Below are 17,032 nucleotides of genomic sequence, written 5' to 3' on the forward strand. Positions count from 1 at the left end.
GTGGAGCAAGAGGCAAAGCGATCGGCATTGATGACCGAATTGGAAAGAGAGGGAAAACCAGAGAAGATTCAGCTGGGAAAGAAGTGAGGGGAATTCCATTACCAAATCTTAACTTCATCATTGTTTCAGAGAGCTACTGGATTGGGTCTGGCAGCATGTGAGGCCTGCAGGAGCAGAGGGAGCTTCCTGCCACTCACCCCAGGCAAGCAAGAGACTGGCAGCACACGGCAATACTTCCCCTCCATCTCCTTTAATATTAATAATTTCTTGTTAGAGTGAAATCACACTCATTAGCAACCTTGGCTGCCTTTTCCCCTTTGTGTGTGACTCTCATTGCTGCCAAGCTTTTGATACTCAAGGAAGGCACAGTTGAAGTGTAAATGGGCCAAAATGGAATGCAAATGAGCAGCTGCTGTGCAAGAGCTGACCTCCCTTTAGCCTGGCCTGTGCCAAGCACTGAGCTCAGGTCTGGGCTCCCACCTGTGCTCTTCTCCAGGAACTGAACTCTGTTTGCCAGGAGCACCTCCGTGTTTTCTACATCCTCTCATCACATCACACTCAGGCTTTGCTGAAACGTGCATTTGTCCACTGCTTCCACCTTGTTTCACGTGATAAACCCGTGTAGACAAGAGGAAAACCGTTTTGTTGCCCCCCCATTTCCCACAGATGTAGAGGGGACTGGAGCAGGGCTCACTGCTGGCTGCCCCTGCACCTCCCAGCCAGGCTGGCTGCAGAGCTCCTGCTGCCTGGGGCTGCCTGTGCTTCCAGCTAATGGACACACAGGAGCACACCTGGATCCTGTTTCTGCTGCACAGTGATGTGGGGGCAAGTTAACACACAGACAGAATAGAGCTCTTGTAGGAAGACAATGTATTTATAAAACACGAAGGAGGATCTGTATAACCCCCAGCTCCAACAGAGACGTGGCCCAGGAGTCGTCTTGAAGGCACAGAGCCACTTTAAGGCAGGTAACTCAAAGGTACAACTCAGATTTTCAACACAAGGCATCTGCATCTAAAAAACAATCAACTTCAGACACTTGTAGGACGTGAGGAGAGATGTTCACCGGGCAAACATTAAGACAATGAGGAAACAAATAATAATTTTCACACAATACACTTTGCTCAGATTAAAAGTCAGCCCTTCTTCACTCTCTTGCTGACCTGCAAAGCAAGCCTGAGCACCACACTCCAGTCCTGAAGACACAGTCACATTTGTAAGCAGAGACCCCTGCCCTGCACCTCACACATGGTGGCATGGACTCCCCAGCCTGGTCACATCCTAGCCTGGAGAAGGTCTCATCTGCAGCACTGTCCATCATCTCCCCAGCCTGGTCACATCCTAGCCTGGAGAAGGTCTCATCTGCAGCACTGTCCATCACCTCCCCAGCCTGGTCACATCCTAGCCTGGAGAAGGTCTCATCTGCAGCACTGTCCATCATCTCCCCAGCCACAGAGCTTCCTGAGCAGCTTGCTCCTGGCCTGATGCAAGGAAAATCCTATGCAACTGACTTCCTCCAGCTGTCCAGGCAGGACACAGCCAGGATGCACATGAAGGCCAGAAACTCCAGCACAGCTTCCTAAAAAGATCCTGGTGACAGAAATGTGACCAGCTGCTGAGGGGAGGCAGCTTCCTGGCCATGTTCTTTCACTGCATGGCTGAGGGATCTGCTCCAGCTGTGCTTCCTGCTCTCCCCTCTTTGTGACTCTGTCTGGGGAGAAAAGCTGCAGCTTGCTCTGGAAGAGGGGCAGCAGCCTCAGAGCAAAGCCCAGCACTGCTCCTGCAAGGTTTGCTGCTGGCCAGCAAACGGGGGAGTGTGGAGCCCCTGCTCTCCCTCACCCTGCAGGGAGGTCTCAGCACGTGGGCTGAAGAGTTTGTGTCCCCATGGGCTCTCCAGGCTCCTCCAGGGAGGCTGCCAGCTAGTGCCAATTAGTATTAATCACATTTACTACTGTAAAGCTTGGACACCAGCTGAGAATTCCCACTGAGAGGGAAGAACACTTGAGATGGCAGCTCTGACAGCAGGGAAAGTGGCCACTCAGAAATGACAAAAAACTCCTTACATCTCCACCAAGGAGTCCTCACGAGGTAGTTCTGCTGACCGCTGGCTGGGGTTACAACGTGTGAAGGAAGGGGTACAGTCACAGCTCAAAAATGGGGGCAAAATCCTCCAATTCTGCTGGCAGTGCTGCTCTGAGGGGTGCACCCTGCTGTCCAGTCCACTCTTTAAAGGCTGGCTGTCCCCTGTCATTTATGCCAGGTGAGTTACCTTCAGGATGCACCTAATCCTTGGCAGCGTCTGCAGATGGATGGCTGCTAAGTGCAGGTGCTGCAGACCACATCCACGGGCGGCTGTGAAAGCACAAATAACTGCTGCTCCCGTGCTGTGCCCGCAGGGTGCCAGGGAAGCCAGCAGCTCTCCCTCTGCAGAGCGGGCACCGCGCTGCTCCCGGCTGAGGGGCACGGACAGCCGCTCCTGCCAGCGCCTGGCCGTGTCCCTGCCGCCAGCCGCTCCCATTCCACAGGCACCGCGTGCCACAGCCGGCCTGGACAGGCACCCTCCTGCAGCCTGAGAGCAGCGCACCTGCACACTCCTGCAGCGTGCCGTGTCTGAGGGAAGCACAGGCTCTGACTTGCACCCAGAGCATGTCTGACGCTGCACATTCCAGGCAGAAACAGAGCTTATTGCAACATTGCATCACAGGTCTCCCAAACTCCAGTAATACTTAAAAAAAAAAAAAAAAAATTCAAAGAAAGTGTTGACTGTCGTCTGCCTCTTCCCTCTGACCCCAACTGCCATGATTTAATTTCTTAGTGTCTGCATGGGTAAAGTATTTTCCCTCCATAGGAAGGCTACTCTGGCGCGGGCAGCTGCTAAAGCTGCCTCTTCAGTGATATTCAGTGTCTCCACTCTGGCAAAGGCTCCATGGATTCACAGACACAGCCATCTCTCCTGTCTACTTCTCACCACAGCTGCTCACTGCACAGCAGAACTTTCTGGTATCTGGTCGACCTTTTCTAAATCCGTCACTCACAAAAACCCCCAGACTGATGCAAACAGATGATTTGACAGGATTTCTATCTCACGTGCCAGAACTTGCATGTTCAGTTTTCTACTGCAACAGCAGAACTTGATGGACTTGTCAAGAATCACAGACCCAGCAGTAAATGAATGCCTATTCTGATTGGCATCTACTCCGTCAGTATGGAGCAAAAAAACCCTAGCACCAGCCAGCTTTGCTTGTGTTCTGCATATACCCATTACCCCTTCCCAGCAATCCTCCACAGAACTGGGCACCACAAGCAGCATCCTATGTCACACTCTCCCCTCCAGCCTGAGACCTTTCCAGCATGGTATGGGGACACTGAAGCGCCAGTGTAAAGCACTGAGAGAGCTGGCATTTCTGGGTTTATATGGTCTCCTAAAGTGGTTACAGGGTAAAAACATCTTGCCTTACACTAACAGGAGTTTTATGGGATGAGAGTCCCCTGTAGCACCAGGCCAGCTGTGGGCTCTCTCCACAGTTCTTGCATCAATGACAGCATGGGTTTGCCCATCCTTTTGTTCACTCTTGTTCACTCCTGTGTCCTCGCTGTTGGTTACACCCAGTGCGTGTGCCAAGACCTGAGGCCACCTCCTCCCTACCAGGCCAGAGCTCCTGGGCTGCACTGATGAAGCACCAACAGCTGCGCTGGTTCTCCAGCCACGAGCCCTGCCCTCTGCATAAGGGTCAAACTATGACAAGGCACAACTGTGAGGCCATAACTTATTAAATTAACTTTTAGACGCTGCATAAATGTACAGGATCTTGAGAGCAGAAGACTCTGTCTCCTAGTCTGACAAATTACAATATTTCAACTAATAAAATATTGCCACTTCTTCCCTGCTAGGGTTTCCCTGATATCGTTAGGACAAACACACGTCTGTCAGATAAGGCTGCAAAGTTCCTCCTGAGATGCCCTGTTAGCCTCCCCGTATAGCCCCTCCACCACCCTCGGGCAGTGGGTCAGTAATTTAGGTGGAATTGTAACATCACCCTTGCCAGCTCACCCAGCTACAGGCAAACGTGGCTCCCCTAAGGGAAATGTATTTCCAATCCATCCACGGCCCATAACGGGCTGAACACGAGCACAGGTTTTCATAATGACCAAAGTGAAAAGCACAGAGAAACATGTAAGCACCAGCAGCCTGAAGTGCCTACCAGCTCCTCTGCATCCAGATTTCCTAAAGTCAGCACACGGGCATGCGGGTGCAATACTGATCAGAGAACTTTGGTCCCCTGTCCAAAATCTCAGGTACTGAGAGGGCAAGGGAGAGGAAATGGGGACGGTTGTGGGATCTTTTCTTTTTTTTTTTTCTTTTTCATTCAAGTTTTGAAAGAGAAGCCGTGTTGCTCTGAATAAACCGTTCTGGGCTTAGCTGGGATTTGTGTCTGCTTGGTGCAAGACTCAACAGGAAACACGGCACCTCTCCCAGTGTACCTTCCACCAGACTGCATGGCAGGAAATACAAGTCCTTCCCCTGTCACATCTCCCCACACACCTCCCCAGCCACACGGACCCCGTGTGCTGGATCCAGCAGCTGACAAGAGACACTCCCACCCCGCTGGCCCCTGGCTCCTGGGCTGTGCCATGTGCCAGGTGCCATCAGAGGCTCTGGAGGCAGAGGAAGGGTTGGGGCACTCGGCTGTGTGCCCTGGTAAAGTGCACATCTGGATGAGATGGTGGCAGTGCTGCCGAGCAGCTCCGGGGTCGAAGGCTACGCCGTCTTCAGCTGGCGCCGGTTCCACATGCCCCGCTTTGAGTGAAACCAGTGGAAAAAGTTCCTCAGGGCGAGACGCTCCACTTCCAGCCCAGCCTGTAAGATCCTGGCAGAAAGAAGAGTAGACTTAGGGGAAATTTCATCACAAAGATACTGAGGGACTCAGCCCCAGGAAAACTCCTTTTTAAGCTGCGCTGTTGACAAGAGACTGCAAGCATGTTGGATAGTCCAGAACAGCCATGGGGGATCCCACAGCCCTAAGCAGGAGTCTAATGACCCTTTCTGAGTGTTTATGCACCCCTGGGAGCAGGACTGGTCAGGAGTGCCTGCACACACCAAGACAGGAGGAAAGACGGCTGGCAGCACTGGATCGCGGTCAGCTGACAGCAAAGACAGGACAGAGCCCAAACCCTACAACTCCAAACCCAGAGGCCCAGGATTTGTGCAGTGGAGATCCCTCATCACAAAATCCTCAGAAATCTTAACTGTACCTCATAATTTTTAAATGCCTCTCCACCAGTTGGTCTTCAAGGCAATTCAATTGCTAGATGTTATATATATGGTAAATGTGAGGGACCCAGACTGCGCTCTGCAGTGCTTGTAGAGGACAAAGTCTTCACAAGCACCAGTGCCTGATCTGCATGAGACCAACCAGCAGTGTGGCTGGAAGGCAGCAGAAAACAGCTCTTCTCTCACTAGTGGCTGCAGTAGAGTGTTTTGTGTCTCCTCACATACCAGGTTTGAGGTCAGGATATGCTCAAAGGCTCCCCCTCCCTGGCCAAGGTTATGGGGCAGTAGTTATCTCAATCTCCTTGGACCCCCACTCCCGTGGTCACTGGTTCTCCAGGATCTGACGGGCTTCCCCTCTTGAGCACCTGAACAATGACAGTGGATGCCTACCTGTCCAGGAGCTCCCAGTCCTCTCCTCCCCAGCGGTCCCGAAACTCTTTTGTGTTCATGCCTCCAATTTTGTCCAGGTCAGACTTGTATATGCCCAGGAGACCAAACCCATTCACCTCCCAGTAGCCTGAGGAGAGCACAAAAGAGGCACAGCTTTGTTGGGGCTTTGAACCACTGATGGCCCCAGCAGAGCTGCTGGAGTGAGACTCCAGCTACTTCTAGCACCGTGTTGACACCAGGGAGTGAACTCAGCACCAAGGCAGAGCCAACCATGCCAGCCAGCTTTGGGAATGAGAAGGGATTGTGGGCAGACAGCAGGGTCTGTCCCATCAACTTCTCATTAGCAGAGCCTCTCCCATCTCCTGTCTGGCAACACAGTTCCTGGACTGTCCCAGCTTCCCAGGGCTGTCCCTGTGCCTGGATGGCTCAGGACGGCACCTCTGTCTAAAGGAAATCCTATTATGTCCTGCTTTTCTCCCTCCACCTTGGCTTGGATTCCCTCACTCCTGGTATACCAGCTCTCCTCAGGACAGGCTATGGCCCCAAAGAAAAGAGAGAGATGGACAGACAGAAATAAAGGACAATTTTTCCAAGGTTCTTAAATCCATAAAGGGCCCTAGGAGATAACCAGCAGAAACATCAGATAAAGGGCTCTGCTAGCTTTTTGATCTCAAATTCTAGGTACCTGACGCTGTTAAACCCCATCCCAAGTCTAACACACACTCACCCATGGGACCTGGAAGTACCTCAAGCTCCAGCCCTTGTCTGTGCCAGAGGAACAAATGTAGAGCAGGCAGGCACTTCTTGTTTCCCCATTTCCCAAAGTCTGAGCCCTCTTACCGTCAGGCCACTGTGGGGACATCCCGCAGTGCAGCCTCATGACCATGGGTGCAAAGGCCATCTTGCCTTCCACACAGTGCTTCCTGATGGCATCGATGACCCCAGCCGGGAAGTGGATGTGGAGGTCACACAGGAAGACAATGCTGTGCGGGTCCTGGAACCAACAGCACCGGTTGGGAAAAAAACAGGCTGACTTTGAGTAAACCTTTCTTGAGGGGCAGGAAGACAGAGAGATTGGAGTCAGAATCTCATTACTGCATCAGAAACTGAGATGCCCAGGGCTGGCTAAACGTCCCCTGAGTGGCTGTTCAGTGGTGAGTGTGAAATACCATGACTGTGACCTGGCAGAGCCAGGATCACAAAGCTGCTCCTGCTGATTTCCCTCCTGTCTGACAGTCCCAGCAGGTGGAACAAGAATCGAACAGGGCACAGGCTCCTCAGAATAGAGACCCTTACTCTGGAAGGACAGGAAACACCCCCACATTTGAACTGGTCTGCTATGCTATTCCCTTCCCTAAAAATCAGTGTGTTCAGTACCAAAGGCAGTGGCACCACAGACACACACTACAAACTCCCCTGCCCACCCAAGGCCCCCAGACTCACCGTTACGAGGTCTATCCCCGCCTGCAGCCCAGCAGAACGCTCAAAATTCCCTGTCAGCTTCAGGTACTGATAGCTGGGGGTCAGAGGGGAAAGGGAATTTCAGTGGCACAGGAGGCACCGCAGGCAGTGCCACACCAGCACCAGGCTGTGCAGCTGCCCTTGCCCCGTGTGCCCTCTGTTGCAGAGGAAACCTTTGCTGGGGGAATGCACAAGCTCAGCACTGTTCCTGGCCCCAGTGTGCCCAGAGAACAGAGCTTTGCCCCTGAACAGAGCCTAGCAAAACTCTTCTCAGCTCTAGCCCAGCTCTGTCCTAGGACTAGACCTGGAAACCCCTGGCATGTAATGGAAATGGCCAGGCAAAGTTGTGTCAGATCAGAGCAGGGTCGTTCTAGCAAGCTCAGGTCTCCACACTCTGTCCCACTTCTCACAGCTTCCCTGTCTGTTCCTCTCCTCCCCCTGCCCCATCACCGCGAGACTCGCTTTCTCTTCTCTCTTGCAATCTTGAAAAAAGAGACAAATCAAATAAATTTAGCTGGAAGACTACACCAGCCATTGCCTTACACTTTTCCATGTGTATATATGTGTGTATTTATATATGCACATAGAACAAGAACATATTGATGGGTATGTGCAAGGTCTGGATGGGTGGTGTCTGTGGTGTTCCAGCTGTGCCTGGTCAGCACACAGAGACTGCCAGATGTGCTGTTTGCAGGCACAACGTGTGTGAGTGGCTTTTTGTGACCAAGCAGTACTCCCACCTGTGCAAGGCAGACCTCTTCAGAGCCTTCTCTACATCCATGTCATCACTGCTGTAGTCTGTGATGATGATGCTGAAGTAGGGATCCTTGGTGACTCGGAACAGCTCCTCCATGTCGGAGATGAACTGCAGTACCCAACGTGCCTGGTTTTTCACTGGTTGTATCGCAACAAGGGGAGAATCAAAGCAAACTGATTTCAATGGTGGTGTTTCTTCTCAACAGGCAAGGCTTCTTGCCTCCTGTTAAACCCCAACAACCCTTCAGGGACGATGAAATAGGCCCAGGCTGAAAACCTGGTCCACAGAGCCAAGGAATCAGCGCGGGTTCTTTCCCACCACGTGTCAGGGGTGAGCTTACAAGCCACGGCTGCTTGGGCGCTATGGTATTTCTGAGGGTATTTAACTTGGAGAGGACAGAAGCTGGGAGCGACCCAGGTAAGATGGTTGGGACTGGCTCGGACCCACCGAGCAGGGCTGCCCCCACGGGGCCACCCCTCCACGTCCCGGGGAGGCAGGGCCCCTCACCTGGCACCACGAAGTGAACCACGGCGCGGTGGTTCCAGGAAAAGCCCTGGGGCCAGCACAGCTCGGGCTCGCTGGCCGCAGCCATCAGGTGCCGGCGGTGGCCCCAGGCCAGGCTCCTCATCCTGCTCTGGTCGCGGTGCGTGCCGCCCTGCCAGCCGCGCGCGAACACGAACTCGGAGAGGCGCAGGCGACGCGCGACGCGCCCCAGCACCTCCAGCAGCTCCAGCTCCAGCAGGTACCGGCTGCCCCGCACGCGGTCCTGACGCTTCTCCACGTTCACGATGCGCTGCAGCTGGAAGCGCCTGCGGGGACACGGCTGGAGTGGGCACAGCCCCGGGCGCCTCCTCCTCTGCTCCTTCCTTCGGGCAGCACAAACCTTCCCGCCCCGGCTTCCCCCCGCTTCGCTGCTCTGCTGCCCGAGTCCCATGGGAACGTCTAGCACCTGTTCCTCCTAAATCCGCAAGCCTGTGGGATTAGACCTGGGACTCCGGCCAAGAGAAAATATTTGGCAAGAGAAATGAAATAAAGGTGACACAGAAAATAACAAATGTTTCTGAATGATTGTGTAGGGCTGGTAATAATGAGTGTACTCAACACCACCTACAACGATCTTGGCACAAGGAGTGTGTTTGGGCTACTGAAACTGACAGCTTATCAAACAAGAATATGGAGTAGCACTGAGCAATCATACAGTAAAAACTGGCAGGAGCTGTAGATTCAGAATGGCCAAAACTGGGTGAAATGCCAGGTCACGCCCTTCCGGATCATAACAAGAGTTTCTGCTATAAAATAGATCCACGTGAGTTAAAGATCCTGAGAAAATCTTGTGTGTACTGATCGCTTACACCTGGCTGTGACTGATGTGACCCTGAAAAAGCAAATGTGATCTTAATACGTAGCATTAGGCCTACTTCCAGCAGGGATTAGAAGCTAATAACACCTGCTCCATAAAACATCCAGGATGCTGGTCACTTATGTATAGGAAGATTAACACCAACTGAAACCTGCATGGAAAAAGACTGGTAAAATAATTATAAAAATTAAGGCCAGCCCAGCAGAAGAGTCAGGAGTTCGACTGTTTAGCTTACAGAGGCTAGAGAAGTGTGTCTGTTTGCCAGAAGGGAAGGTAAGTCTTGAGAAGGAAAGGAACCGAGACCGTGTAACAAAAGAGAACCAGCTTTTGCTGGTACCATTTCTCAGGCAAAAGAAGTGTGCCTAAGGTCCAGTGTTTTACACAGACTCCTTGCCTGAAATGTTATTTGTCACATCTAGTTCACGCTCTGGTTCTCACCAGTTACTCACACAACAGGTATTCCCCATGCAGCACGGTAAATCAGCTCTGGGACAGAGCCCCTTGGATTTCTCACCGTGCCTTACCCTTTACTCCTCTGGTTGAGCTTCCTCAGGAAGACACGTGTAACTTCCAGGGCCTCACTTTCTCTCAGCAGCAGGTTTCCCGAGGTGTTGCATTTCAGGTCAATCCAGTCCGTGCGCAGCATGTGGAAGTCCAGGTTGCTCATGCTGAAGGTCTGCTCCCAGTTGACGGCCTGGTCAAACACTGGTACGTAATCGAAATCCTCCTCCTCTTCCTCCTCCGGCTCCGCATCCACCTCTTCCTCTTCTGCTCCTCCAGACTTGTCCTTCACAGGAGCTGCCCCCTGTGCCTCCCCCGTGCCCCCATGCCCATCGCCGGCCGCCCGCTGCTCCGCAGGGCTCCCGGCTCTCCCAGGCACTGGGGCTCCCCTCCCGGCTGCCACGGTGCCGCCTGGCCGCAGCCTGTCCCTCCTGGTGCCGAGGTCTCCTCGAGGTCCCACCCCGTCGGGAATTGTGACCCCCGAGTCCCTGGGGCGGCCGAGAGACCGCGGCCTTTGAGACACAGTCCCGGAAGGAGGGTTTGCCCTTCTGACAGGCGCTCTCCCCGGGATGGCCCTGGCGTGCTGCCGAGGGCTCCTGGAATTGTCTTTGACTCCAGCTTTTAACCGGGGTCTCGCTGTCACGGGGTTTCCCTCTAGGCCAGTCAGGCCGAGGCTTTGGTTGGTGGAGGCCAGCACGGCTGACCGGACTCCAGACCCTTTTGTCCTCCTGCTCCGTGTCTCCTGTCCGGCGTCGTCAGGCGGCACCGAGAGGAGCCGGCGGCGCTCCCGCAGGGAATAGTCGTCATCGTGGTGCACGCTGTCCCTGCCCCACACGCTGCTGGGGGCCCGGCCTGCTGGCCCTGCCCTGCCGGTGCCAGCGCGCTCCGGGACGCCGGTGCTCTCCACGTCCCGCTCCTCGTACTGCAGCTCCTCCGGGTTCCCCTCCTGGGAGCCTGCAGGATCAATCCGAGTCACGCCTCTGGCACCCTCCCGCCGCCCTCGTGCCCTGGCCAGGCGCCCCCAGGCAGGGGGCAGCTACGTGTGGCCTGGTCCCGGTGCCGTGTCCTGCTCAGGGGGACGGGGATGCTCTCCCACGAGGGAGCTGTGCTCCCGCTGCCATCACCCACCGCTGCCGGAGGCCGTGCAGCTGTCTGGCTCTGCCCTCAGTGTGGGTCTGGCCACAGCCCTGCAGGGCAGGGGTGACCACAGGCTGCCACACCGCCGCCTGCGGTACTCCTGCCCGTGCTTTTATGGAATTGCACCTCAGCTAAGCTGTGCGCCTGAGAGTTGTCATGCTGTCTACTGCAGCCCACTGCTTGGTGAGCTCCCAACCCGCCCTGAAGGGAAGTAAAAGTGGCAGCACAAGTCTCCTCCCAGACACAGCAATCTGGCAGGGAAAGGCTGAGACTTCCTTGGTGAGGAAAGTCGAGAGCTTCTTTCAGCTGGTGCTGCAAGACCACACACAAAAGTGACAGATAAAAGGATCCTCTGGGTTCTGACATTACCTGGCTGCTCTGTCTTTTCTCCAGAGTCCAGGCTCTTCTCTGGCCGATCCATTTTCATGTACTTGTAAAATCCAAATCTGCAGCGAGAAAAGCAAAACACAAGTTTGATGAAAGTTACTTTGCCCTTTCCTGGAAGAAGGAAGAAAATCCTGAGTGCAGGGAGGCCACAGTCATTTATCTTACTGGTAAAATGACCCTCCTCATCCTGCAAAAAAGTCCTCCTGAATGGCTGGCAGTCCTTACACAAGGTGTCTGATTGTTGCAGTAGGGACCAGTTCCCCTGTGGGGCCAGCACTGGGACCAGGGCAGTGAAGATGAGTGACGTGCCTTTCTTCCCCCAGAGAGAGGCCTGTGGTGAGCAACGTTTGGCTTTCACAGGGACAGCTATGAGGAGGCTCCAGCCACTGGCAGGCCAAGCTTGCTGGGAATACACTCCCCGATGTAAGAGAACAAACATGCTCTGACTCAGCTACTGGGTTAACCCTGCAAGAAAAGCGCTGGTAGTTTCCCTTTGAGACCTACGCATATTTTCACTTCAGTTATCAAAAGAAATTATGAATGTCTTGCATGTTTTGCAAGACTTAGGGGATCTTTAAGAATTAAGAAAGTCCTACAGAAGTCAGCATGAAATTCCACACCAATTCCAGCTTTCAAGCTCCTCCCCACCCTGCTAGCAAACCCAAAATTTACAGCATGCTACCTTTCCAAATAATAAGGGTTTTCCTGGTAGAAGCATTTGTTGTCTTTCTCCATGTGGCTCAGGCGGCTGTAATCATTTGGGTAAACAAAGGATAAATGAACCTGTGAAGAAGGGAGAAAGACAAAGTGAAACCCTCACAAATGCCAGTCATCAGTCCCAAGGTGACCCAGACACAGTGGCAGGGTAACCAGCCCTTTTCAGAGGGAGCAGGCGTTGCTCACTCTGCCTCTGCAGCAGCAGGCTGTGAGGATGGAGCGCAGAAGGAAGCACACAAGGATACACGTATGCGTGTGCCTTTTACCCTCTCCCCCAGCCTCTGTCCACCTCTCTAACTGTGAGCTGAAGTGCTACAACAGAGTGAGAGAGGTGGCCAAGTCCTCCAGAAGAGATGTCCATGGCTTTAGTAACCCACACGTACTGCAGTCCCCCCCGGAGAATGAAACCCTCAGCCACTGTGAGACTCCCTGCAAGGGCAAGTTCAGCCCGTGGCTGGTGGGATCTCTTCCTCCTGCTCGTGCCTCCCTGGGCAAGCCCCAGAGAGGAAATCCAACTCACGAACTGCAGTCCCTGGTAGCGCTGCAGAGGAAATCCATCCACCAGGTAGCTGGGCTTGTAGGGGCACTCGGGCAGGGCCTGGCGCACGCGGGACCGGCTCAGCAGGGGCACTGCGGGGAGAAACACACGGGCCAGCGCTGCAGGAGGAGCCCTGCTGCAACCCCTGCACCAGCTTCTGTCCCTGGCTTCTATTCATCCATGTGAAATATTAACAAAGGCATTAAACAAACCTTCTTGCACGGCTCGACTCTTTACGCTCCTTTAAGAGGCTTACACAAAAACACGTGTTGGGGATGCTGCTGGAGCTGCATCCCAAGAACGAGGAGCTGGCTTTACTCTGTGCTTTGTGTCTTACAGTGACTGATACTGCAGCTGCCCCTCTCTTTGTTCTCAGGAATAAAAAAGCATGGTCTGGATAACTGCAGTGTAGGAGGACAATCCTTCCCCAGCCGCTTTGCAAGTCTTACCTTGATATAGAGTGTCCCGGGGGTCAGGCTTCAACATGTCAGCTGGGTGTGCCCTGCTGCCGGCACTGCCAGCAGCACTCCTGCCGCTGGCCAGCGTCTGCGGGATGTGCCCAACCTCATCCATCTTCAGCAGCGTCTCGTCTGGAAACCAGGGAGAGCACAGCGGGGAGCCACGGGCTCACCTGTCCCTCGTCCCAAAAAGCACCTGTCCCCAGTGCCAGCCCTTTCCAAACGGCATTGCATCCGTGGCACTAACGCTGCTCCGGCACAGGCAAAGGCTGTGACCCAGGCAGCCGGAGATACTGCGGGGTGGGAACAGGGCCTTCACTGAAAGCACACACGCAGTGATGAGCAGAGGAGGAAAATGACCTCCTGCCCTGGACACACCGGCAGTGTGTGCTGAGCAGGCCCCACGCTGGCAGGAACTACTGACACCTCTCTGTTATTAGTAAGAAGTTTCTTTTCAAAGGAGATAAAGAGAGATGAATGAGAGGAGAAACCTGAGGAGCAAAGCTTTTCCCTGTGCTGGAGAAGGATCAGGACCGTGGGGAAGGAACCTCAGTGGCTGAGGAGGACGTTATCCAGAAAGGGAATGAAGCCCCACAGTAAGCCAAGAACAACAGGAAGCTCACACTCAAAACTGGGTATTGATACATTTTTCCTCGGGTGCTGCTGTCACAGGACTTTGTGTCTCCATGGATCTTACTCTAAAATGGGAAGAATTCAATATCCCTGGCTGTGCCCAGCTTTCTGCACACCCCCACAGCTCCCGTGCCTTGGGACTCACGTTCCCCTGGCTCTCAGCAAACTCCATCCGTGTCACTCTCCATCCACAACACTTCTCACCTTCACAGACCCTCCCCTCTGCCCTTCCTCACTACCTCCAGACCTCCCTGAAATAATGTCCTAATCCTGCTTCCGATTCTCCCATGTTTAGTCATGAGTCACAGCCTTGTCCAGAAGTCTTTCTCCACAACTGCCTCCACCTTTCTGTCCCAGTGATGTGTATGCCTGGTATTTGCCTGGCTAGACAATGATTCATGGCGAAACACTGGATGCTGATACACTCAGGAAGAATGGGGAGGTGCTTGGGAAAACTCATGATGAAGATACTTACTAGCAAAAAGGGAGAGAGACTGGGAGTCAATGACTTTGAACTTCGCTTCTGGGTCATTCAGCCTCCACTGGAACAGAGGAACACACTGAAATGAAATACCTACGGAGTTCACCAAGCCTGAATGAAAGGAACACGCTACTCCTACTAGGACCCAATCTACCCAGCAGCAAAAGTCTGGGAATGAGCTGAGATCCCTCAGGACAAATCCAATCCAAGAAAGGCCAAAAAGCTGCAGGAGACCCCAGAGAAGGCAGATCTATCCCAAGTAAGCAGAGGAAGGGGTCCTGACACATGGCCAGGCTATCCCACAGGCAGGTAAGGGCTCTGGAAAGAATCAGCTGCATCTCGCGCACTGAGGAGCTGAGGCCAGCGAAAGGAGGGAAATGGTTACAAACAGTGTTCCTGAGCTCTCTGGGGACACATACATGGGCCCACCATTCCCACAGACTCACTGCCACTTCCACATGGTCCGTCCCTCTGTCATCCTGCTTGTGCAGCACCTCAAAGTAGTACCTGCCTGCCGCTGACAACCTGCGAAGAACAAGGTGTCCGTCACCAGCAGTGAAGGAACATCTCTCGGCTTGTCAGCAGACAATGAGTGGAGAGCAACCACACCCATGAAACAACCTAATTCTCAGGGTAGGCAGGATTAGCGCTGCCAGGAAAATCCAGATCCTGACAGTGAGATAGGCAGCTTCACTGAGCACCTGGAGTGCTCCAGACCCTTCTCAGTTATTTGGGAATAACTCCCTCTCAGCGTTTCCTGCTGGGTTTTGGCCCCTGGGAAACCTGGCCAGCTCCAAGGCAGGAAGCTCGGGATACAGTTCATACAGGGGAGCCTGCATGTGCTGGTGGCCAACTGCTCCAGGCAAGAAAAATCCAGTGTTGCATTCCCTCAGTAAATCAGCAAAGCTTTGGCAATACCCCAGAGTAATCCCTTTCTCTGTATTGCTAAACTCTTCAGGACAAGCCTGGGTGCTTTTCCCTTGTCCTTGTGATTTCCTGGTCATGTGCAGAGGTGGCTGGGACTGAGGGACTTTGCTCACTCACCTCACCACTTTTGACTTCTGGCTGTGAAATTTCCCAAACTCTCCTGGTGCGGTCCACTCCTTCCCTGTCTGTGAAGAGACAGAAGATGGCTCTAGTTAAGATGAGTTTCCTCCCTCGTTACTGCGCTGACAATGATAAAACCGGAAAACTGAACTCCCCCTTCTCTCCAGTTCCTCCTGGTAAGTCATCTGTGAAATCCATCACCTGTGGACAGATTTAAGTCCCTTAACTCTGAGCGGGGGACTGCCAGTAGCACTACCAAGAGGAAACTGTACGAAGTATCACATGCCATATCCCATCTGGCATCACGCTGTCTGTAGCTGGGCAGGGAAAGAAACCTGGGTATTCCAAGGAAGCAGAAAGTTGGGACGGTCTCAGCTCCCACAGGAACAGGAAAGCCTCGGTGGGAGAAGCCATGCAGCATGCGCTGTACCTTGCCTACACTGGCCAGCAGCTGGACACCAGAGGGCTTTTCATCTGGACTCAGCCAGAACTCAGCATTGTCATCCGCAGCAATGGCAAACTGAAACTCCCCTGTCGAGAGATGGAGGGAGTGAGAAGGGCTTTGGGGTAAGGGCCTGTGCACACAGCAGATCCTGCTCCTCTGAAACGCTGCCTTTTGCCCTTTTTCCTGGTGAGACCATCCCTCCCTTCTGATATTATCACCTTCCCACCTTTGAATCTCTCTGAACTCTCTTAACTCTGCCATGACTGAAAACCAGCTTTACAGAAGTCACTGGGTCACTGCCCCTCCTGCACTGGCTTCACCTGACATCTAACCTGGAGAGCTAAGAAGTCTATGCAAAGCCTCCCCTGACATCGCTTTTGCTGCCAGAGCAGAATTTTGTTAGAGATGCTGTGTTTGGATGGAGGAACGTGCTCGTGGAGCCACGGAGGGAGACAGAGGTGTTGATGCTCACTCCGCCCAGGCTCAGGGGGATGGCAGCTGCAGGCCAGGGCCCGTGACAGAGGGTGAGTGCCAGCAGGCTGCTCGGGGCACAGGCCTGCAGCTGGGGCACACAGATGTCAGCTGCTGTCAGAAGGCATCCATGCCCCCCCGGGGAACAGCACAGGGACAGCACTGATGTCATGGACGGCCCTGGCCGTGCGAGGGAGGGAGGCAAAGCTCAGGGGCTGTTCGTGCCCACGGGCACGCCATGGGGCTGGGCACTCACAGCAGCAGTTATTCATCCAGCACTTCCCATCTGCTCTCTCCTGCGCTCTTCCTTCCCACCCCGCAAGGGAGGAGGCAGATGTGCTCCCAGCCACGCCAAGGCCACGGGCAGTCACACACACCACCCAGGGAGGGACCTGCTTTGGGCTGGCCAGAGTGAGGCCACCAGGAGGGGAGGGAGGGGAGGGTGACCAGAGACACGAGCGAAGGCACTCAGAGCCCTCACCATCGGTGAAAGGATGCAGGTAACCAAATATCCGGAGACCATAGTTGGTCCATTTTGGGGACACGGCCAGCTTCTTCAGCGTGGTTCTTGTCTGGAGTGGAAGAAAAAGTTGATAAAAATAACTTTAGATGTGACAGGAAGAAGGGGAGAATCAAAAACCCTGGGACAGGTGGGCGGAGGGTTCTCTCTGAGAGGAGGATGGGGTATGGGATGTGATGGAGGCCCAGGGAAAGAGCAAACCAAGAAATGAGGTGGAGCAGGTCCTGCTGAGAAAGGAAAGCTGCATGGGGGATGCCACTGAGATGGTGGGGACAGGACATGGCATTCCCCCGCCACTTGGAAGGAGAGCACCAAATACAGGGCTCCTTCAGGCTGTGTCTGAGCCCTGGCAGGCCAGCCTGTGGGAAATGACCCTCCCCTGTGCAGCACAAGGGCTGCCACCCTTGGACCCTCCTGAAAGCTTCCTGCTCCCGCAGCAGGACAGACCAGGCGGATG

General features: G+C 54.0%; 1 protein-coding gene across 1 annotated transcript in view; it reads right to left on the reverse strand.

Moving 5' to 3' along the window:
• Positions 1-853: 853 nt before the first annotated feature.
• Positions 854-17,032, reverse strand: part of B4GALNT3 (beta-1,4-N-acetyl-galactosaminyltransferase 3) — a 61,924-nt gene continuing 45,745 nt past the window's right edge. The window contains exons 5-20 of the mRNA XM_040062621.2: positions 16,537-16,627; positions 15,570-15,670; positions 15,137-15,204; positions 14,539-14,617; positions 14,087-14,153; positions 12,970-13,110; positions 12,503-12,612; positions 11,948-12,048; positions 11,248-11,324; positions 9,765-10,695; positions 8,388-8,689; positions 7,864-8,017; positions 7,106-7,178; positions 6,503-6,656; positions 5,663-5,789; positions 854-4,868 (exon numbers count right to left, since the gene is read on the reverse strand). Of these exons, the coding sequence (XP_039918555.1) occupies positions 4,760-4,868; positions 5,663-5,789; positions 6,503-6,656; positions 7,106-7,178; positions 7,864-8,017; positions 8,388-8,689; positions 9,765-10,695; positions 11,248-11,324; positions 11,948-12,048; positions 12,503-12,612; positions 12,970-13,110; positions 14,087-14,153; positions 14,539-14,617; positions 15,137-15,204; positions 15,570-15,670; positions 16,537-16,627 (2,685 nt within the window). The 3' untranslated portion in view covers positions 854-4,759. The remainder of the gene's footprint in view (positions 4,869-5,662; positions 5,790-6,502; positions 6,657-7,105; positions 7,179-7,863; positions 8,018-8,387; positions 8,690-9,764; positions 10,696-11,247; positions 11,325-11,947; positions 12,049-12,502; positions 12,613-12,969; positions 13,111-14,086; positions 14,154-14,538; positions 14,618-15,136; positions 15,205-15,569; positions 15,671-16,536; positions 16,628-17,032) is intronic.

The sequence above is a fragment of the Hirundo rustica genome, chromosome 4 (genome assembly GCF_015227805.2).
Source record: "Hirundo rustica isolate bHirRus1 chromosome 4, bHirRus1.pri.v3, whole genome shotgun sequence".
Classification (NCBI taxonomy): Eukaryota; Metazoa; Chordata; class Aves; order Passeriformes; family Hirundinidae; genus Hirundo; species Hirundo rustica.